The sequence below is a fragment of the Chrysemys picta genome, chromosome 17, assembly GCF_011386835.1.
Source record: "Chrysemys picta bellii isolate R12L10 chromosome 17, ASM1138683v2, whole genome shotgun sequence".
Taxonomy (NCBI): domain Eukaryota; kingdom Metazoa; phylum Chordata; order Testudines; family Emydidae; genus Chrysemys; species Chrysemys picta.
The window spans coordinates 20,271,181-20,293,261 of record NC_088807.1 but is presented as its reverse complement, the minus strand read 5'-3'; the positions used below and the strand labels follow the sequence as shown (position 1 = coordinate 20,293,261).

The 22,081-nt window shown below is 53.4% G+C and overlaps 1 protein-coding gene across 1 annotated transcript; it reads left to right on the top strand.

Moving 5' to 3' along the window:
- Window positions 1-854: 854 nt before the first annotated feature.
- Window positions 855-10,519, top strand: LOC135976212 (leukocyte immunoglobulin-like receptor subfamily B member 1). Its single transcript, XM_065570946.1, has 7 exons — window positions 855-1,074; window positions 2,260-2,550; window positions 5,308-5,448; window positions 5,993-6,020; window positions 6,309-6,358; window positions 7,099-7,136; window positions 7,418-10,519. Exons 1-7 carry the CDS (start codon window positions 855-857, stop codon window positions 7,571-7,573), a joined length of 924 nt encoding a protein of 307 aa, XP_065427018.1. The 3' UTR covers window positions 7,574-10,519.
- Window positions 10,520-22,081: the final 11,562 nt, after the last annotated feature.

Genomic DNA, 22,081 nt, shown 5'->3' with positions numbered 1-22,081 from the left:
CTCCTTGTCCTCTGACTGCCCCCTCCTGGGACCCCTGCCCCTAACTGCCCCCCCCAGGACTCCACCCCCTACCAAAGCCTCCCTGATCCTTGTTCCCTGACTGCCCCCGTCTAAGACCCTCACCCCATCCTAACTGGCCCCCTAGGACCCTACCTCCTACCTGTCCCCTGACTGCCCCAACCCTTATCCACACCCCCACACAGACCCCCAGAACTCCCACGCCCCATCCAACCACTCTCCACCCCCTGACAGCCCCCCCCAGAACTCCCAAACACACACACCCCTGCTCCTTGTCCCCTGACTACCCCTCCTGGGACCCCCCCACCCTAACTGCCCCCCCCAGGACCCTACCCCCTACTTGTACCCTGACTGCCCCAAACCTTATCCACCCCCCAAAAGCCCCCCCCAAACTCCCGACCCCCCCCCGCTCCCTGTCTCTTGACTGCCCCCTCTAGAACCTCCCTGCCCCTTTTCCGACCCCCACCCCCCTTACCCTGCCGCTCAGACCAGCGTGCCAGGGAGGAGGAGCTCCAGACTGACGGTGTGAACTGCCGGCTGGTGATCTGCGAATACAGGGAGGGAAGGAGGGAGAGAGTGATCTCTGCTGGAGGGGAAGCGGAGGAGGGGTCTCTCTGGCTGTTGGAGCCCCTTGTAAGGGGCACCATCCGGCCAGCTGCCCTGTCAGCAGCGTGCATTCTGCATGGGGGGGGGGGGAGAAGTCCGGACATTTACAGATTCCCCCGGACGCTATTTTTATCTCCAAAAGCCGGACGTGTCTGGGGGAATCCGGATGAATGGTAACCCTACCCAACATCTCCCTGAGCCCCAGTCAAGCGGTCTCCCTGTGGGGAGCCATGTCCTTCAGGTGTCGGGGGCAGCACCAGGGCGCGCGGTTCGTGCTGAATAAAGAGCGACGCCATTTCCCACCTGTGGATTCGGACGGGTTTGGGGCTGTGTTTCCCATCAGCAACGTGCATTGGGAGCACGGCGGGAGCTACAGCTGCTCCTCTCACAGCAGATCGGAGCCATTTGCCGTGTCGTACCCCAGCAACCCCGTGGAGCTGGTGGTGAGAGGTGAGGGGCCCAGCTCGGCATCCCCACTCCCACCCCCAGCCAGACCCTCACGGGGGCTCGGTGCCAATGGGACGCTCAGAGCCAGGCTCTGCCCTGAGCCAGCAAGGGGGACGCCCGGCCAGGGAGCAGGGACGGAGTCACTGGGGGGTTCCCCAGCCAGGGGGGGAGCAGCAGCTCCTGGAGACTTGGGTCAGGGAGGCTACTTTAACGCTGCCCCTTGAGCATAGGAACCGTGAGTTGCTATTTAATCCCATGATCCCATCCCCTCTGTTCTCCAGGCCCCAGCCAGAGCTGAATGAGGCAGGGGCTGCATGAGGAGCAGTGGCTTGGTGGACACAGCGCTAGGCTGGGACCCAGGAGATCTGGCCCAGCTCCTGGCGCGGCCACAGACTCTGCATGATGGGAACACGTCACAGTTTTCTAAAGTGTCCTTCCTTGTCGGGGGAGCCTGAATCTTGGGGGATCTCAGGTCGAGCATCCACAAACCAATACACCCACAGTTAATGGAGACCTCTGCAAATACTGGCTTCAATAGCGCTGGATCCCCTGTGTGGGGGGAGCATGTAGGGCCCCCACCATGATCAGGGCCCTGTTGTGCCAGGTGCTGCATAAACACAGAGTGAAGAGACAATCCCGGCCCCTGGGAGCTCACTGAGGAAAGTGAATCTGTCTGTGCCTCAGTTTCCACACCTGTAGAATGGGGATAATGACACCTCCCTGCCTCCCAGGGGGCTGACTCCCTTCCTATGTGGAGCTCAGGCTCTGTGGTTCTGGGCACTAGAGACCAGCCCGTGAGTCACTCTGTGTCCAGGGTAGGCCCAGCAGGACCAACCCCAACTCAATCATCCCAGCCAGGGCTTTGTCAAGCCGGGCCTGAAAAACCTCTAAGAATGGAGATTCCACCACCTCCCTAGGGAGCCCATTCCAGTGCTTCACCACCCTCCTAGTGAAACAGTTTTTCCTAATATCCAACCTAGACCTCCCCCACTGCAACTTGAGACCATTGTCCCTTGTTCTGTCATCTGCCCCCACTGAGAACAGCCGAGCTCCATCCTCTTTGGAACCCCCCTTCAGGTAGTTGAAGGCTGCTATCAAATCCCCCCCTCATTCTTCTCCTCTGCAGCTTGAGGACGGGGCTGGGTGGGTGCCGGGGTTTGGCTCTCACAGCCTGTCTCCTGTGCGCAGATCCCAGCTTACCCAGACCCTCCATCTATCTGAGCCCCACTGGGGTCACCGCCCCAGGGGCAGACGTCACCATCCGGTGTCAGGGGCAGCGCTGGGACGTGAGGTTCTTCCTGCACAAGGCTGGAGACCTGAACCCGCCGCGACACATGGACCCTGCTGGGGACAGGGCCGAGTTCCGCATCCCCATTGTGGGCCAGCAGCACGGAGGGAACTACAGCTGCAGCTACCGGCTCCGATCAGAGCCCTTCCTCTCCTCGGAGCTCAGCGACCCCGTGGAGCTGGTTGTAGCAGGTGAGGGGCCCGGCTCCACGTCCCCGCTCCCAGTCGGACCCCCAGAAGGTCGGCACCTGATGGGATGTTCAGAGCCAGGCTGTGCCCAGAGCCCTAGGACTGGCCTGGACAGGGAGCGGGAACAGTGTCACTGGGGGGTTCCCCAGGCAAGGGGGAGCAGCAGCTCCTGGAGGTTCAGGGCTGAGGGAGGGGGATCCCTGCCCCCAGGGGGAGCTGCACAGCAGGCAGGGCCGGCTCTATGCACCAGCAAAGCAAGCAGGTGCTTGGGGCGGCACATTTGCAGGGGTGGCATTCGGGCCATCCTTTATTTTGTGTGTGTGTGTTTGGGGGCCGGCCCTGCGGGCGCTCACCCAGGTAGACACTGTCCTGGCCCCCAAACTGACGCCAAAGTCCAGGTGGAAGAGCCACAGTGGGTGGCCAAAGCTGGCCCGGGGACTGGGGTCCAGCAGCAGCAGCGCGTCTTGCGCGGGGGGCGCCCTGGGGCCGCTGTGGTTCATGCTGTCATTTTTTTTTTGCTTGGGGCGGCAAAAAACCTAGAGCCAGCCCTGACAGCAGGGGCCTTTCCCAGGGGATGCTCTCCCGGCTGCCCCCACACTGGGGACACACAGAGGAGTTAGGGCCCAGGGGCTACTGAGCTGGCACCGTCCCCAGCCACAAACTCCCCTCCCCGGGACTGACAGTAACAATCGATGCTGAGTCATGGGCTGAGGTGGAATAAGGTTTCCTGGGGCCCTAGGCCAGAGCAAGGGAAATCCCTCCCCACCCCTTCCACCTGCTGTTCCCCTCCTGTTCCGCCTCCTCGGCCTGCAGCCCCACCCCTTTCTGGCTCTTCCACATGGCCCCACCCCTATTCCACCCACAGCCCCACCCCAATCCGTCCCCCCATTGCAGCCCCGCAACCTATTTGCTGCTTTCTGCCCCTCCCCCCACTGTGACCCCAAGACCAGAGAAGCTCTGTCCCCGTGCCTCGGCCTCGGTGTGCAGTGGGGAGTGAGAGTCCCCTAGCCTTGAGGCCACAGCAGGTAGCAAGAGCTCAGGGTGCTGGGGCTTCTAATGTCCTGCTCACCTGGCAGTCAGGGCAATCTCTGAATCAGTGCTTCAACCTCTCCCGCTGCCCTGACAGACACCGGTTCTATTCCCACAGGGGGAACCTACCCGACCCAGCCTGGAGTGGCTCCGGCTCCCACCCGTGCGGGCAGCACGGGGCCCGGTACTGGGGCCGGGGGGGAATCTCTTGAGTCACAGATTATGGGGCAGCTTCCCCCAGTGGTTGCCCAGGCACCAGCCAAGCAAGCTCGTGCTTGGGGCGGCAGATTCTAAGGGGCAGCGTTCTGTCCAAAGTTAGGGCGGCACGGCTGCCCTTTTTATTTTTATTTTTTATTTTTTGCTTTGCCGCCGGGTCCAGCCACCTTGCATCCAGGGTTTTGGGTTTTTTTTTTGCTTTGCCTCTGGGTCTGGCTGCCCTGCACCCAGGAGTTTTTTTTTTTTTGCTTCGGGTGGCAAAAAAGTCAGAACTTCACCTCTCTGAGCCTTAGCACGCCTGTTTCTCGCCATGGGCCCCCTCAGGGAGTCCACTCACTCTGGACCCCTGGGGCCTCCACTTCCAGAGGGAATAATGCCCCCTGTTCTCTAGCCCGGAGTGACTCTCAGCCAGCATAGAACAGGAGGGTTTATTGAGCGTTTGAACACAGCACAGGAAACTCTCCAGGCCTTCAGGCCTGGCCTCCTTCAGCACAGCACATCCCAGTCTCCCTGCATCCAGGTGGGCTCTGCCTGCTCCCCCTCTCCAGCCTCGAGCCCCCCTGCTTTCCAGCTGGGCATCTGATATCACCGGCCCCAAGCTCCATCTCTGTCCATTGTCTTCCATCCAGGTAAACAGGGTCACCTGGGCCTCCTCTCCTCCCTTCTGTCCTCTGGCCCCTCTGGCTGGAACCGGCTGGTCAGGTCATCGGGATCCTCCCTTCACAGCCCATTGTCCTCCCACTGACCTGAACCGGCTACGACTCCATTCTCCACGCCATTGGCTGGAGTCCCAAGTTCCCTCGCTGGTCCTCTGTATCAACAAACTCCCACTCCCCTCACCTTGTTAAACCAGTAACACCCAGGGACACTGAGTCCCACTCCCTCTGCATGCAAACCATTGGAAAAACAAGTTAAAAACAAGAAAATCTCCCACTTCATCACACAGTGTCTCGCCCCCACCGATGGATTTGGGTGGGGGGAGAAGCCTCCTGATCAGACATGAACCTTCCGCTAATGGGGCAGCTGGAAGCTTCATCTAGGGGCAACTGGGCCTATCAGTGGCCATGGGGGATGGTGGGTGCCCTGGAGGTCACTGCGAAGCAGCCAGGAGCAGCCAGCATGGGAGGCGGGATACCGGGCTAGATGGGCCCGTTGGCCTGAGTCGGTGTGGCCATGAGGAAGGGGGTGAAATGCCTTAGAAATGACGGCCAGGCTGGATCAGACAGTGCCCCCTAGTGCCGTGCTGGTGCAATGGGGCCAGCTCTGACTGATGGGGAGAGCGCCCCTGACCGAGCCCCGCCTGCAGCCCAGCGCCCCCAGTGCTACAAATCCCCAAATGTTGCTGGCTATGATCCCACTTGATGACCTGGGGCCCCCCAACATCCTCCCCCATAGAATTTTCAGCTACCTCTGCCCTGTGGTGTCCCAGGCCCTTGGGCGCCGCTTGGGGCGGGAGGGGCTGGGTAGAGAACAGACCAGCCGCTCCCGGCACTCACGGCTGCTGCTGTTTCCCAGGTGGATCGGAATCGCCGACGCCGGCACCTCTGGGTCTGACCAGCCCCATCATCACTGGGGTGAGCGCGGCAGCCGCCGTCCTCCTCCTCCTCCTCCTCCTCCTCCTCGTGGCCTTCGTCTGCTTCAGAATAACCCGAGCCAGTGAGTGCCCCACCTAGCGAGGGAAGGGTTAAACCTGCTGCTAAGCAGGGCGGGATGGGGTCACAGCTGGGATGGGGAACTGTGCTGGGAAAGCCAAGGAGCAGGGGGGCTCAGCAAGGGGCTCTGTTGCATGTTTAATCCCTGTACACACGCACCTGTCCCACCCCAGAGGTGGCCGCGTCTCAGCACAGGGTGAGGGGTCCCTCTATAAAGAGCCTCCGGCACTGTGCTTTTCCGGTACATGGGGTAGCAGGGGAGCCGACCTATGGATCAAGTTTGTTATAACGAGTCACTAACGAGGGAGGATTGGGGACAGGAAAAGCCCCTGAGTTAATCTGCCCCTCCCCCTGGTGCATGCTATGGTGTTGTGCTGCCCCCTGCTGGTCCAGCCCACCCTAGCAGGGCTCCAGGCTCAGCACTAGCAGCAGAGGGGAGCCCCCCAGGCACCCCCATCCCTGCTGCCCTGTGGGGGTGAGTGGCCGGGCGCTGGGACCGGGGGATCCCGTTCGGCTCATGGGGGATTCTGGTTTGTGTCCCTCTGCAGGAAAAGGAGCCGCACCGAGACCGAGCAGGTAGGAACCCGCCGCCCTCCCCGCTCCCGATCGACCTGCCGGGGTCACAGGGCTCCTGGGTTCTGTCCCACCTCGGGGAGGAGAGTTTGGTCTAGTGGTTAGAACAGGGTGGCTGGGAGCCGTGACTCTCTCTGGTCTGGGAGGGGAGTGGGGTGTAGTGGTTGGGCCAAGGTTGATTTAGGGAACAGGGTTCAGTGTGAGGCAGGATGGGGGGCTCTCTGGATGTGTTGGGGAATCTCCCTGCGGGTTGGGGGATATGACATTTACAAGGGGATTTTTCTCTTTTAGCACCAGCCCTATGGTGGCATTAAAGGCACCGGCTCAGGAAGACCCCACCTGTGAGTAACATACCCAAGGGGGTACCAGGGTAGGGCAGGACCTCTGGGGAGGGGGGGGGCTTTTGGGGCTCCACCAGGGGCGGCTCCAGGCATCAGCGGATCGCCCGCAGTGCACCGCCGAAAGCCGCCTGACTGCCGTGCTTGGGGCAGCAAAACACATAGAGCCGCCCCTGGGCTCCACCCACCTGATTTACAGCGGTTGCTGGGCGAGACTAAGGAGAGGGTCCCAGAGGTAGCTGGTGTCAGTTGAGCTTCTTGCCTCCCTCCCCACCAGTTCCCTGAGGGACACCCTCCCCTCCCCTTCTAGGTCAGGGACTCCCTCTGTGGGGCCCCCCATTCTCCCATCCCAGGCCTGGGGCTTTGTGTGTCCCCACTTCACTTCTCCATCAGACCTTCCCAGACAGTGACCTGTGGGGAATCCCCATCCACTCCTGGCTCCCAGCCCCCTGCTCTAACCACTAGATCCCAGTCCCCTCCCAGAGCTGGGGTGACAACCCAAGAGTCCTGGTTCCCAGCCCCCCTGCCCTGCCATATTCCCCTAGACTCTGATGCCGTCTCCATGCCTCAGTTTCCCTCCCTGTAACATGGGGCTAATGACCATGGCCCATGCTGTGGGGTGGGGGAGGGGTGGCTGTGCCAGTCTCTGAGCCCCCTGGATGGACAGAGGGGTCAGAGCTGGGTGTGGGGTTCTGCTCTGGGCCGGCCGGGGGTGCAGCTCAGCGGGTATCTCTGTTCTGCAGACGCCTCCATCGACGAAGGGAAAGAGACACAGACCCTGGTAAGTGTCCCCTGTCTGCCCGCGGGCCCTGACCCCCAACCCTGACCCACATGTGCCCCACTCACCTTATCTGTCACACTCATTATTTTGGGGTGGGGTTGCTGGGACGGGCTTATGGGATCTCCAGCTGGGATTGCAGTGCTGTGTGTGTGTGTGTGTGTGTGTGTCCCTGTCATCCCCTGCTGGAGGGGACAAGCCCTACTCTGTGTGAATGTGTGTGTGTGTGTGTGGGGGGGGGGGGGTTGGCGCAGACACACCCCGGTGACTCTCTCCCCTCCCAGCCCCAGGAGCCCGACCCCGGTGCTGACGGACTCACCTACGCCGAGCTGAACCACCAGGTGCTGCAGGCCAAGCGGGGGAGCCCGGCCCTTGCCCCCGAGCCCGCCCAGCCCAGCGTGTACGCCGCGATCAACGTGAGCCAGGGGTCCCCGCAGTGAAAGCCCCCCACAGCCATGGGGCACCAGCCCCAAGGAGTGACAGACTTATAGACTCACAGACTTTAAGGCCAGAAGGGTCCTTTGTGATCATGTTGTCTGAGCTGCTGCACATCGCAGGCCACAGAGTCTCACCCACCCACTCCTGTAGCACACCCCAGCCTCCGGCTGAGTCACTGACGGCCTCAAATCACGGGTTAAAGACTTCAGGTTACAGAGAATCCACCATTGACACTAGTTTAAACCTGCCAGTGTCCCGCACCCCAGGCTGCAGACGAAGGCGAACCCCCCCCCCCAGGGTCTCTGCCAATCTGACCTGGGGGGGAAATTCCTTCCTGAACCCAGATACGGCGACCAGTTAGATCCTGAGCATGTGGGCAAGACCCACCCGCCAGACACCTGGGAACGCATTCTCTGTAGTAACTCAGAGCCCTCCCCAGCGAGTGTCCCATCTCTGGCCATTGGAGAGATTTGCTGCTAGCAGTCGCAGATCGGCTCCATGCCGTTGTGGGATGTCTCCTCATCCCGTCCTCTCCAGAAACGTCTCAAGCTCAGTCTTGAAGCCAGTTATGTCCTTTGGGAGGCTGCTCCAGAACTTCGCTCCTCTGACGGTTGGGCCTTGTCTACATTACAGAGTGTTGTCAACAAAGAGTGCCATAACAACATCGCTATTGCACATTCACACTGCGCTTCCTCTGCCGGCAGAGCGCGTCCACGTTTGGTGCTGCAGCGTCGACAGTGAGAGCAGTGCATTGTGGGTAGCTATCCCACCGTGCTTCTTGGCACCTTCTGCAGCTAGGGCTTGTGGGAAGGTGGGTGAATCGCAGCACGTCATGGGGGCCGGCTCAGTGTCCCACGGTGCGTTATTTTCTGTCCCAGCATTCCACGCTGTTCCGACTGCATTTCACGGCATTTTCTAACAGCCCCTGTTTCTGGTGCACCCGCCATCCCTGTGTGAAAGGATGGGTCCCTCCCGGCTCTTCACTGCTGTGAACGCAGTGCGGCTGGCCAGGCAGGATGTCATGACCTCCCAGTGTGAACAGGAACCAGAGCTGCCCGAGCTGCTCTGTGCCATGGAAAGAACCAACACTGGCTTCCTCCTGGCATTCACGGAGCGGCTGCACACGGCGGAGCGTCGCTTTGGGGCTCGGGAAACAAGCGCTGAGTGGTGGGATCACATTGTTATGAAGGTCTGGGACAGATGACGTGTGTGTGGGGGCTCGCGGGGTAACATGCCCCCACCCTCAATTTCTGCCAGGGTGCGAGTTGGCCTGTGCATGGGAAAGACACCAGCAGCAAGCGCTCCCGCTGAGACTCACTAGGTGTGGCCCAGAGCCAGGAAGTGAGACCGGGCTGGCAGTGCAGCTCTCTGCCAGAGGGGGCATGGGGAAGCCGGCTCAGTCCCATCCCTTCCTCGCCAGCAGCCACATGGCCCCCATGAGAATAACTCCTCTTCATGGGTGACACAGGTCTGGTGAACTAAGTATTAAGCTAGCAGGGGAATGTATGTACCTGCTCGAGTGCGGGTCTGGACTAGCCTGCCTGGGTGCACAGAAGGGAACTCAGGGATTCGGGGCAAGGGGGGAAGGCAGCAGGGGCCAGGGGCAATATCAGAGGTGGAGGGCTGGGGAAGGCAGCATGGGCCAAGGCACCAAAATACAAGTTCGCCTAATGTGCCATTTCCCCTAAGGACGACCCTGGCAGGACTGGCCTTAAGTGTGGGCGAGGTGGGCGACCGCGCAGGGCGCTGCAGTCATGAGTGTGTTGCTGGAGGGGGCCTTGGCAGTCACCAGGAAGCCAACCGTGGCTGTGGTCGTGGTGGTGGGGAGCCCGTCATTGTGCCCCCCTCCCCACTATCTGCAGTTCCCAGTTGCCCGGTCTGGGATGACGAGCCACAGCTACAGAACTGTTGGATGCGGGAAGCCCCCTCCCTGGACCTGTGTGCAGAGCTCACCCCAGCCCTGCGGCACAAGGACACCCAAATGAGAGCAGCCTCTTGTGGAGAAGTGCCTGGCCATCGCAGTGTGGAAGCTGGTGACTCCAGACTGCTACCGGTCAGTCGTGAATCAGCTGGGAGTGGGGAAGTCGACCGCGGGTACCCTGTTAACACAAGTGTGCAGAGCCATTAATCACATCTCGCTACGAAGGACTGTGACTCTTGGCAATGTGCATGAAATAGTGGATGGGCAATGGGATTCTCTAACTGCAGCGGGGCAATAGACAGAACACATGTTCTAATTTTGGCCCCGGACCATCTTGTGACAGAGCACATCAATAGATAGAGGTACTTCTCCATAGTATTGCTGGCGCTTGTTGATCACCGTGGCTGTTTCACTGACATCAACGCAGGGTGGTCCAGGAAGGCGTGTGACACACACATCTTCAGGAACACTGGCCTGTACAGAAAACTGCAAGGAGGGACTTTCTTTCCAGGCTGGAAGATTCCAGAGGGGGCTGTTGAAATGCCCATAGTGATCCTGGGAGACCCATCATACCCACTACTCCCATCTGCTCATAAAGCCTTACATGGGAAACCCGGACAGCAGCAAGGAGCACTTCAACAATAGGCTGAGCAGGTGCAGAATGACCATGGAATGTGCCTTTGGCAGATTAAAAGTGCGCTGGCGATGCCTTTATGGCAGGTTAGATCTAAGTGAGGAAAACATTCCCATGGTCATAGCTGCCTGCTGCACGCTCCATAATCTTTGTGAGGTTAACGGTGAAAAGTTTGCCCAGGGTGGAGCACCGAGGCAGATCACCTGGCTGCTGATTTTGAGCAGCCTGATACCAGGGCTATTGCGGGGGGCACAATGGGGGGCAATTCAAGTCAGGGAGGCTTTGAGGCAACATTTTGATAATGAGTACCAGTAATGTAAGCAAATGATTAAACTGCATGTACCAGCAGTAATCACTATGTGTAGGATACAAATAAAAATTGGTTCTCTTTCAGAGAGTTTGTTTTTATTAAACACCAATTAACACACACAAAAGCCTTGGTTGGAAGAGAGGTAGTAGTGCAGGGCAGTGGAGGCTGTCATAGCTGTGTGTAAGTCCAGCTATCATTTTGGAAGCTGTCCGAAGGGATGGACTGAATGGGATACCGACATGTTCCGGAACGTTCGAAGGAATGTGTGGAAGGAGTTTGTGGAGGGCATGGAAAATAGTTCTGTATCGGCTGCATCGGGGGGCAAGCACACATCTGTTCTGACTGAAGCATGATGAGAGACTTCAGTGTTTCTGTTTGCTCCTCCATGATTTTGATCATTCGCTCATGGGCCTTTTGAACACTCTCCTCACTCTCCTTTCTGTCCCGCCTTTCCATTTCTCTCCACTCCCTGTGTTCTCTTTTTTCTGCTTCTGAGGATTGAAGCATCTCATGGAACATGTCCTCCTTGCTCCACTTTGGTTGCTTCTTTATCTGGCGGCGGTGCTCCACCCATGTGTAGGGGTTTCCTCTGCAGGCCACATCTGCAGAAGCACAAGAAGCAATACACAGAAGCATGATTGTTAGTTCACGCCCAGCATTGAATCATTACAGTAAAATACACCTCTTGTAACATACCAATCGCTTTCTCACAGACCCTGAGCAAAGTACACATTTCAGGGAACACCCTCAACATGGTGAGTTCAGCCTGCGTGGGTGGTGGGCAGTCAAACTGGGGCAAAGAGTGTAGGTAATGTTTCAAGGGGAACAGTGCAGGTGAGTAGGGACAAGATTGTAAATTCTGCCATTTTTCACAGGAAGCGGTCACTGAAGCCAATCTCTCACTCCTGAGGTAAATGCATCTCCTGCATGCATCCGGCTTCAAACCCGCTCCCTATGCTGCTCGCCTGTGTGCCCCTTTGGTCCCTGCACAAGTGATTGATGAGCAGTGCAGGAATGTTTCCTACAATGGGGGAAGGAGCAAAGCAGCTCTGTCCAGGAACCTTGGGCAGAGGATTGGCGAGTACCTCCAGGGAAGTTTCCTAGAGATCTCTCTGGAGGATTCCCGTGAAATCTCGGAGTGCATCAACACCCTGTTCTGCCGCACTGCTTAGCTGCACAAGGGAATGTGAAGCACACACAAACACAGCTAGTCTTGTACATTTCTATCACTTCACCCATTTCTACAGTATACAGAGCAGAGGACACCTGTACGTCATATAACAGAGCAGCATCAACTCAAAACGGACACTTACCGGGGTCTCCTCTCCTGCATCTTGCTTGCCAGAGATGTGCTGCTGGGATTGGCTAGACCCCTCCGGAGTGGAGAAGAGTTCCTGACTGGCCGCGTCACCAGATGACCCTGCTGTAGGCCCCACATCCTCCTCCAACTCCACTTCCTTGTCCACAACTTTGTCCTTGGGGTTAGATCCACTGTCTGCTGCCTCCAGTCTGGCCGACGTGTCCATGGGGCTCTTGGAGGTGGAGTGGGGTCACCGCTGAGGATGGTGTCCAGCTCCTTATAGAAGCAGCAGGTCTTCAGTGCAGCACCGGAGCGACGGTTTGCCTCCCTTATCTTCTCTCTGTGCGCACCGTGTCCCGAGCGTGGCCCTTATCACACAAGCCAGGAGAAATCGGCCCGTAGGTGTTGAAGTTCCTTCAGCTGGAGCGGAGCTGGGACTGGACGGCCTCCTCTCCCCATGCACTCAGCAGATCTAACATCTCTGCATTGCTCCAAGTGGGGGGCTTTTGCCACGTGGAGCTGCCATGGTCAGCTGGGAAGATGCGATGTGAGCTCTCCGCTGAGCAAACAGGAAGTGGAATTTCAAAATTCCCGGGCCTTTGAAGGGGGAGGGGCGGATGGTTGTTTACCTGGCTGCTGGGCAGCGGAGTTTGAACTGCTGACCAGAGTGGTCAGGATGGGGATTATGGGCCACCTCCTGGAGGCCACTTACAGTGACACAACCAAGCATGGTGTGGTCACTGACACTGTCGCTAAAACTTTACGGCAAAAAACTCTACTCCTCTCATCGAAAGGGTTTTATTTTGTCGGCTAAACGGGGGAGTTTTGTCAGGAGGGAGAAACAGGGAGAAAGTGGCACGGTAGTGCGTACACCTCCCCTCTTTTGCTGACAAAACTGTGTAATGTCGACGAGGCCTTCGAAACCTTCATCAAATTTCAAGCCTAAACTTGCTGATGGCCAGTTTATATCCAGTTGTTCTTGTGCCCACATTGGCGCTTAATGTAAATAACTCCTCTCCCTTCCTGTTATTTATCCCTCTGATGTATTTATAGAGAGCAGAGCAGTCAGATCTCCCTTCAGCCTTCTTTGGGTTCCACTAAACAAGCCAAGCTCTTTGAGTCTCCTCTCATAAGGTGGGTTTTCCATTCCTCAGATCATCCTAGTAGCCCTTCTCTGCACCTGATCCAGTCTGAATTGATCTTTCTTAAACATGGGAGACCAGAATTGCACACGCTATTCCAGATGAGGTCTCACCAGTGCCTTGTATGACGGTACGAACACTTCCCTGTCTCTATGGGAACTACCTTGCTTGATGCATCCTAGGACTGTATTAGCCTTTTTCACAGCCGCATCACACTGGTGTCTCATAGTCCTCCTGTGATCGACCAATACACCCAGGTCTTTCACCTCCTCTGTCGCTCCCAGTTGATATGTCCCCAGCTTATAGCACAAATTCTTGTTGTTAGTCCCTAAATGGATGATCCTGCACTTTTTGTGCCAAGGTCAGGAATAAAAATGTGAAATAAGCTTGGTCCCAAGCTAAGTTCCCTGTAAGCTGCGCAGGCTACTTAGTGCAGCGCCGGTGCTCAGGAATCCCACCTGGCCGGGACCTGCTGCAGCTGGGCAAGGGGCGGCCTGAATGTAGCCCTGGCCAGACCTGCCATTGCCAGAGTGCCCCTCCCCCAGCCCAAACCCAGCCCTGGCCCGGACCTGCCACGGCAGGGGGAGGGGCGCCTATGCCGCGGCTCTAGCCTCGGAGCTGCCGCAGCGGGGAGAGGCACCTCTCCCCTAGCCCAGGTGCTGCTGCCAGGAGAGAGAGCTGGGGGGAGTCCTCTCTCTCCCCGTTGTAGCCCTGGCGCACCCTCCTGCACCCCCAACCCCTCATCCCTGACCCCACCCCTGAGCCTGCACCCCCAGCTGGAACCCTCACCACCCTGCACCCCAACCCTCTGCCCTAACCCTGAGCCCCTCATCTCTGGCCCCACCCCAGAGCCCGCACCCCAACCCTCTGCCCCAGCCCTGAGCCCACACTCCGAACTCCTCAGCCTCAGAAGAGACCCCCCCCAAAAAACCCAACCCAATACAGAACCGTTCTGTGTTAAACAAAGTACTAAAAAAACAAAGGGAAAGTTTAAAAACAGCTTTGACAAGGGAAGGAAACTGTTTCTGTGTTTGTTTCATTTAAATGAAGATGGTTAAAAGCAGCATTTTTCTTCTGCATAGTCAAGTTTCAAAGCTGTGTGAAATCAATGGTCAGTTGTAAACTTTTGAAAGAATCAGAATGTATTATTCAGAGTTACGAACAACCTCCATTCCCGAGGTGTTTGTAACTCTGAGGTTCTACTATGTTTTGCATCCTTACCCTCCAGATCTGTAATAAACACAGAACCACAAACCAGCCCCCCTCCCCGGGCACCCCACAGCCCCCGTGTCCTCGTGTGTAACACCTGGATGAAATGGGATCGCTCTGGAATGGGCGCAGGAAGGGGGGCCCCTGCTCTGACCACTAGACCCCACTCCCCTCCCAGAGCCAGGATAGAAACCAAGAGTCCTGGCTCCCAGTCCCTCCCCTCTCTAACCACTGAACCCCATTCCCCTCCCAGAACTGGGATACATTACTGGGTAGGTGCTGGGCAGGACGTAATGGCGCCCCAGGGGCTGCCCTTCATTTGTTAAACTTTTGAATACTTTATTTTGTATTGCATTTGTAGCCCATTTCATGACTTTCATGCATGATTTGCATTCATGATTTAGCCCTGTCATAGAAGACGGTGAATTTGCACACTAGGATCTGTAAATCTATTTATTCATGCCATAGATAAGAAAAATACAAAAAAAATTCATTTCTTCTAAGGTTATAGAAACATTTTCATTTTAAGCATAACTGAAATGTACTAAGGTCAAGGACTTGACCTGTGCCCCAACCAGTATTAAATCGTGTTACAGCAGGTGACAGCCTGAGAATGTTACCCCTGGTCCTTTGTTCGAAAAGTCGCTTTTCTCACCTTTGCCCACACGAACTGAAGTGCCGCATCCGAGAGGGAACCAAAGACCGGCCATTGGCATTTTCAAGTGATAAAACAGCCAGTGACGTCCGTCTCTCATTGGCCATCGGCGATCGCAGATACGTTTTAATGAGCCTGAGCTTCGAAAAGCTCCACTCACCACACACGACTGTGACCAGCAGCGTGCGGTGAAGGTCCGTACAATGGTTCAGCCGCGTTTTCCTGTCCGCCGGCAGCTTACTAAAGTCATATGAAATCCCCGGGTCTTTTTGTGGTGCTTCATTGGTCCGAACCGTTCTTTGATAGATGCTTCAGCAGGGTCAACGAGAGATAAAAAAATTCCCACTGGCATTTTTCTTCTGAAACATTTTACTTTAAACATTTGATTTTCCCTTTTGTCGCTAACAACGAAACCAGCCCCAGGCGGTCACGTGCCCCTAAATCCCGCCCTGGTGCCGGAGCTTCAAGTTTACACAGAGTTTCACTGGCAGTAGCAGAGACAGCAAGTGAGCGCTGGCTCTGGGCAGACTTCCCCTTTCGGGCTTTATCGGCTGTTCCTTTAACGACTCAGGATGTAAATGTATCCCTCCCTCCCCCATCACAGGGACCGGAAACCACAACCCATCCAATCCCCTCCCTGGTCCGGTCTCTGTCCCACACCACTGGGCTAAGAACAGCATCTGCAGCGACACTACCTGGAAAGAAGGTTGGCCAGGTCCCTCCACCCTCATGCTCCAGGCCGGGCACTTGGTCCAGCCAGGTCAAGAAGGAATTTCTGCCCCGGTCCATGCCGGGGCGGCTCTAGGCACCAGCTAAACAAGCTGGTGCCTAGGGCGGCAAAATGTATGGGGCAGCAAAATGCTGGGGGGGAAGTGGCCGCTGCCTGCGGGACAGCGGCGCGAACAAGCCGAGGAGCGGCCCGTCCTCTGCAGCCAGGGCAGGGCCGTGCTACCGGCTCCGCCTGGGGGGTGGGCACTGACAGCAGGAGAGCGGCAGGAGCCGGTAGCGCGGCCCTGCGCCGGCTTCAGAGGATGGGCCGCTCCTCGGCTTGTTCGCGCCGCTCTCCCGCGGGCAGCGGGAAGCGGCTCCCCCAGGCGGGAGCCGGTAGCGCGGCCCTGCTCCGGCTGCAGAAGCCGGGGGAACATGGCGCCCGGGCGGTCCGCTCCTCCTCGGCTTGTCCCCGCCTCTGCCTCCTCCTCCCTGTGCCACCTCCTGCCAGGGGAGGGGAGAGGGGAGCGGAGCGGCAGCCCGGGCTGAGCCCAGATCGTGCCAGGGCCAAGGCGAAGCCGAAGGATGAACAGGGCTGGGATCCAGCAGCAGCCCCAACCTCTGGCCCTGGGAGCGGCGGTGACCAGAGATGACTCCACCTCAGGCCAGATCTGCAGCAAGGTAAGAGTCGGGCCAGGCGGGAGGGTCCCCAGGACCCCTGGGGAGCTTCTGTCTGCTGGAGCCCCAGAGGCTGCTGCCTCCCTCCCCAGCCCCTCACAGCACTCCAGTGCCTGGAGTCTCCTTCTGCCTCCCCTCCTGCAGGGGGCGAGCGACCTGGCAGAGAGGAGCAGCATCTGTCCAGCAAGCCCAGCACCTCTTCCTTGGTACCTCCAGCCCCAGAGCTCTCTCCATTGCATGCCCTTCGGGCTCCTAGCTGGGTGGCCTCAGCGCTGGGAAAACGCCAGCAGGGCTGGGTCCAGTGTGTATCCGAGCTCGTGGGGAGCTCTCTTGCCCCAGTGACTAGCGCCTTATCTACGGCAAGTACAGTAGTGCAATAGGAGTGTGACATGAAAAATATCATGTCATATTGTGACACGGTCACTCAAATCACGATTACGTGTGTGTACTGTGCTGCCCTATCGGTGCCATTCGCGCTAATTTCCGTTTCGCGTCGGTGCCAGTGGTTATAGGGCTAAAATGCCGTGACAAAAATGAAAACGACTTTCTGGTGCTGCTTACAGGCAACAAAGAGAGAAACGGCAAAAAGAATTAGAAAAACTATCTCGTACTTCAAAAAAGTATTTTAAAAAAGTCGACAATCAAGGAGAAAGCTGTAAGCAATGCACTGAAGGTGATTATTCATCAACTGATGAAGACCGATCCAACCAAAGATTACCTTTATCAACTGATAAAGATGAACAACAATCTGACCAAAGATTATCTTCACTAACTGATAAAGATGAACAATCACAATCCATCCAAAGATTTACTACTTCAGCTGAAGAGTCCAGAAATGAAGAACTGTTATCCAAATCTAAAACTGAAGAACAATTATTGGAAGGTGGAGAGACTGACATAGGATCGGATCCAAGTACATGGCCGACAATAATTACTGATACAATGCGAATTATTATTGTGCAAAAAGGTCCTTCAGAACTAGATCCTACATTTGAATATCCATTTAATGAGTCAAATCGTCGATTTATGCCATCCAGTATGAAGAAAAAATGAAAAATGGGGAACAAATTAATAGATCGTGGTTAGTGTATTCACAGACCAAAGATGTAGTTTTTTGTTTTTGCTGCAAACTGTACTGTAACTCGGACATTTTTCTGGCAACTGCAGGTTTTAATGACTGGTGAAATTTGCATCAGCATTTGAAAGAACATGATACATCAAAAAATCATTTACGCTCATTGACAAATTGGATTGAGCTGTCAAACAGATTACGTACCGGTACAACAATCGATGCGGTACAGCAACGTCAACTAAATTCAGAAATTCTACGTTGGCAAGCAGTGTTGGAACGTTTACTGGCAATCATTAATTTCCTAGCCGAACAGTGCCTCGCATTCCGTGGAGCCTCGGATATTTTATATGAGAATAACAATGGAAATTTCTTAAAATTGGTTGAGTTATTGGCAAAATTTGATAATGTTATGGCTGAGCATATACGAAGATTGAAAGATGGAGAGATTCACACCCATTATTTGGGTAAAAATACACAAAATGAGATAATAGAATTAATTTCTAATGGAGTGCGTAATGAAATTGTATCGAATTTGAAACATGCCAAATATTACTCAATTATAGTTGATTGTACTCAAGATCTGAGCAAAACTGAGCAAATGTCAATAGTTTTACGATTTCTGAAAATTGATGAAAATGCAGAAGTGAAAATTTGTGAACACTTTCTAGAATTTATACCAGTGAATGAAACTACTGGGAAAGCCCTCACAGATGTAATTCTACAGAGATTGGAACACTATGGAATACCTTTAGAAAATATGCGCGGCCAAGGGTACGATAATGGCTCAAACATGCGAGGACGACATGCAGGTGTACAGCAAAGAATATTGAATTTAAACAATCGAGCTTTTTTCATTCCTTGTCATGCGCATTCGCTCAATCTGGTTGTCAGTGATGCCGCCAAATCATCTAAAGATGCAGTTTCATATTTTACCACAGTGCAAGAAATTTACAACTTTTTTAGTGCTTCCACACACCGTTGGGCAGTCTTGAAGAAGTATCTTGAACAAAAACTCACACTTAAACCTCTGAGTCAAACTAGATGGAAAGCAGGATAGAAGCTATTAGACCATTCCGATATTCATCAGGAGAGATTTATGATGCACTATTCGAAATAAGCCAGGACTTGTCGTATGATCCTTCATTTCGACATGAAGCTGAAACATTGGCTCAGAAAATGATGCAGTTTCAATTTTCATGTTGCACGGTTATTTGGCATAATATTCTAAATCAAATTAATTTGACCAGCAAAGTTATGCAGAACATAACCATAGACATATCCGAGGCAAAGATGATTTTGAATAAAACGCTGGAATATTTAAAAAAATACCGTTCAGATGAAGGATTTGAAGAAACTGTCAAAGAAGCAACAACAATAGCAGAGGATCTTGATTTTGAACCAACATTTGCACCTCAAAAATTCATTCGTCCTCGGAAAAAAAACAAGACAGTTTTGTTATGAGGCTCACAATGATCCTATTCTCGATCCAAACGAAAGGTTTAAAGTTGAAAGTTTCTATTGTATTTTGGATGTAGCTATAACTTCCATTGAAGAAAGATTTTGTCAGTTGCATGGTCATTGTGAAACTTTTGAATTTTTATACGATATTGGAAATATTAAAAATCAGTTTTCCAAAGAAGACCTCATGAAGCAGTGCCAAGACCTACATTTAGCGCTCAGTACTGATAACGCTGCTGACATGGATGCAGTAGAATTGGATGATGAATTAATAGCTTTATCTGAGCTAATAAGTCCTAAAACTTCTCCTCTAAAAGTATTAGAATTTATAGCAAGAAATGATTTTTTCACTCCAAACACTGCTAGAGCATTACGCATTCTTTTAACATTACCAGTATCAGTGGCTTCTGGTGAGCGCAGTTTCTCAAAACTGAAATTACTAAAAAATTATTTGAGGTCCACCATGTCTCAAAATCGTATGTCAGGACTCGCATTAATTTCAATTGAAAGTACTATTGCAAAAAATGTAGATTTCACTGACTTATGAAAAGACTACGCAAGTATAAAAACCAGAAAAATTCAGTTCATATAAATTCTTTTAATTTATGAGAAACTGGAAGACACTAAAGGTTTTCATTACAGTGTCTAGTTGAACTCAAATTGTTTGTTATTGTGTTTTTGTTAAAATTAAATGTTAAAATTACACTAGTAGGTAATTGTTTTATTTCACTAACTACAAATTCTCTGTTTTCATTTTTTTTAATTTTAAACAGTCAAAACAAAACTGCAAAGTGCAAACATGTGTAAAAGCAAAAAAAAAAAGTGCGGGGGGGGGGAGCCAAAATTTTTTTTGCTTGGGGCAGCAAAAAACCTAGAGCCGGCCCTGGTCATTACACTAATTGAATCTATTTCCCCATGTTAAGTTCTCCTCACACCTTCTATGGGTCATCTCGATTATCACTTCAAAGGTTGTTTTTTTCCCTCCTGCTGCTGATAGTTCATCTCAATTGATTGGCCTCTTACAGTTGGTATGGCTACTCCCATCTCCAGGGCCGGCTCTAGGATTTTTGCCGCCCCAAGCAGAAACAATTTTGGCTGCCCCTCCCCCCCCGTTTTTTTCTTACCCCATCCCCGGCCCCGCCTCAGCTCCGCCCCTTCCCCAAATCCCCAACCCTGCCTCCCCCCAGGCTCTCAAGCCTAGGAGGGAGGGGGAGAAGCGGCGCGGGCGCCGCGGCCACTCAGAGTCTCCCCCTCCCTCCCAGGCTCTCAAGCCTGGGAGGGAGGGGGAGCAGCGGCGCACGAATCAGCTGTTTCGCGGCGCGCGAGCGGCAGCAGCGGAGGTGAGCTAGGGTGGCCAGGGCACATTTTTAGGGGTGGCATTCTGGCGCCGGCCATGCCGCCCCTAAAAATGTGCTGCCCCAAGCACCAGCTTGTTTTGCTGGTGCCTAGAGCCGGCCCTGCCCACCTCTACATGTTCTCTGTATGTATAAATATCTTCTGTCTGTGTGTTCCATTCTATGCATCCGAAGAAGTGAGCTGTAGCCCATGAAAGCTTATGCTGAAATAAATTTGTTAGTCTCTAAGGTGCCACAAGTCCTCCTGTTCTTTGTTCGTAAGGGAAGGAATCCTCCTGGTAATCTGTGCAAGCAGTTTCCTGCAACTGAAGGGTGTAAAAGTGAGTTAATCGGGGAAGTTTCAGTTCCTAACAGCCAGAAATTGTCTGTTGTGAATGGATCCACTGACTTTCCTTTTGAAAGATCCAGGGTGGGTAGCTTTGAGAAGGTCTCAGATGGAATAAAAGCCGTTAAGAAAGTTGAACAGCCCTATGACCAAGTGCCTGTGCTTGACCAGCTTGTTGGGAAGACAATGGTGTTGGGACAGGACTGTCTCCATTCTAATCCTTTAAGTGAGCAGTCTGTGCTTCAGGGTCTGAGGACAGATTTGGTTACTGGTGTGTCAGAGCAGAACAGTTTTATCGCTAAATGCTTGAGGATGCAGGGGAGAGCAAGCAAACTCTCACCCTCAGACTCTTTGGATTTATGTGGTATCTCTTTAAGACAGAGTCCAGCCTTGGAAATGATAGCAGTTAAGGATATAAAAATGGTGGACTGGCTCCCTCTGTGGTAATGCAAATTACTTGCCTGGCTGGGAGAGGAAAGACTTGCTAATAACTGTTAGCACAGAGAGCCCACCCCATCAGCCAGTGAATTCTGTTAAGCAAGAGAAATCAGGGTTTCATCCTGCAGAACAAAGGGGAAAGAGAAAACTGAATTTTGCAAAGGGAAGCCACAGGTTAACCCTAAAATGCCCAAACTCCAATGGTATTGAGACAAAGGTGTGGCGTAACAAACACGATTGGAAATGGACACTTGCCATGAATTTGTTGTTATTACTAATGGTAATATTTGTAACTAATGTGTTGCTATTATCCCAAACTGAAAAATGTACAATGTGCCTAATCTTTTGGAAAATCCCTTGAACATGTTAAAAGGAATACATGAGAACACACGTTATGTTAAAAGGCCTTGTTATACTGGTGTTTCACAGTTAATGCCTGTAAACAGTCTTGGAACTTTTCACAGGGGAAAAGACATTCCAGACCTGATGTGCTGTATAAAAAGGGAAACTGAGGCACACTGCCATATTGCTTGCATGGCTAAATGCCCAAAATCCTGTACTATGAACAATGTTAATAGCTACATTGACTTGATGTTAACTGGGTTCCAAACATTTGCCAGAGCTTGTATGAACAAAGTAGCTGTTTTCTTTAGCTCTTGGCAGGGTCACTTGAGACATACAGGAACTATGCTGCAAGAGCAGATCCAATCCACTATTGTTCTAACTAAGTTTTACCTTAAGTTTGTAAAGAGATTCAATCATGTTACTGAACATGACTTTAATAAACCATTTCTGTTATACACTGGTACGGCTTCTAACCCAATACTAGCTGTAGTGAGACAGAACCCAGGATGGGGAGCTCTTGGGATGCAGTCAGTGATGTTTGTGTCATCCCTTCCTGCATCAATTTTGCGTTGGGGGTGTCACGTTATTGATTTGAACTGGGACCATATAGAACTTGGTTGCAACCAAAGTCCTGTAGTGGCACCAAATCTTGTATAAAGGGGGTCAAATGAGGTGTCTAAGACAAGATTATGGTTTACTGGTTATAATTATGCTGTCTATATGTGTGTATCAATTTTGTAGTTGAAGTTATGAATATTGGCTCTATACTGCATATATTTCAAATTTATGCTATGTTTCTGGAAAACTTCCCAGACAAGTTGTGTTAGCTCTGCCTAACCTACTTGATGGCCCATTAAGGACCATCAGCTATACAACTGACCCATTGAGAGAAGGCAAATACGCCTTGCAACTCAGCAAAGTATGCAAGGACTGGCCTGTGTGACTCCAGACTCCATTTTG

Bases quoted from the DNA above. Each gene is read 5' to 3' on its own strand.
- LOC135976212 (XM_065570946.1), top strand. From the start codon at position 855: ATGTCCTTCAGGTGTCGGGGGCAGCACCAGGGCGCGCGGTTCGTGCTG. The intron at 2,551-5,307 runs GTGAGGGGCCCG...GCTGTTTCCCAG, and splicing joins CGTGGAGCTGGTTGTAGCAG to GTGGATCGGAATCGCCGACG. The intron at 6,021-6,308 runs GTAGGAACCCGC...TTTCTCTTTTAG, and splicing joins GCCGCACCGAGACCGAGCAG to CACCAGCCCTATGGTGGCAT.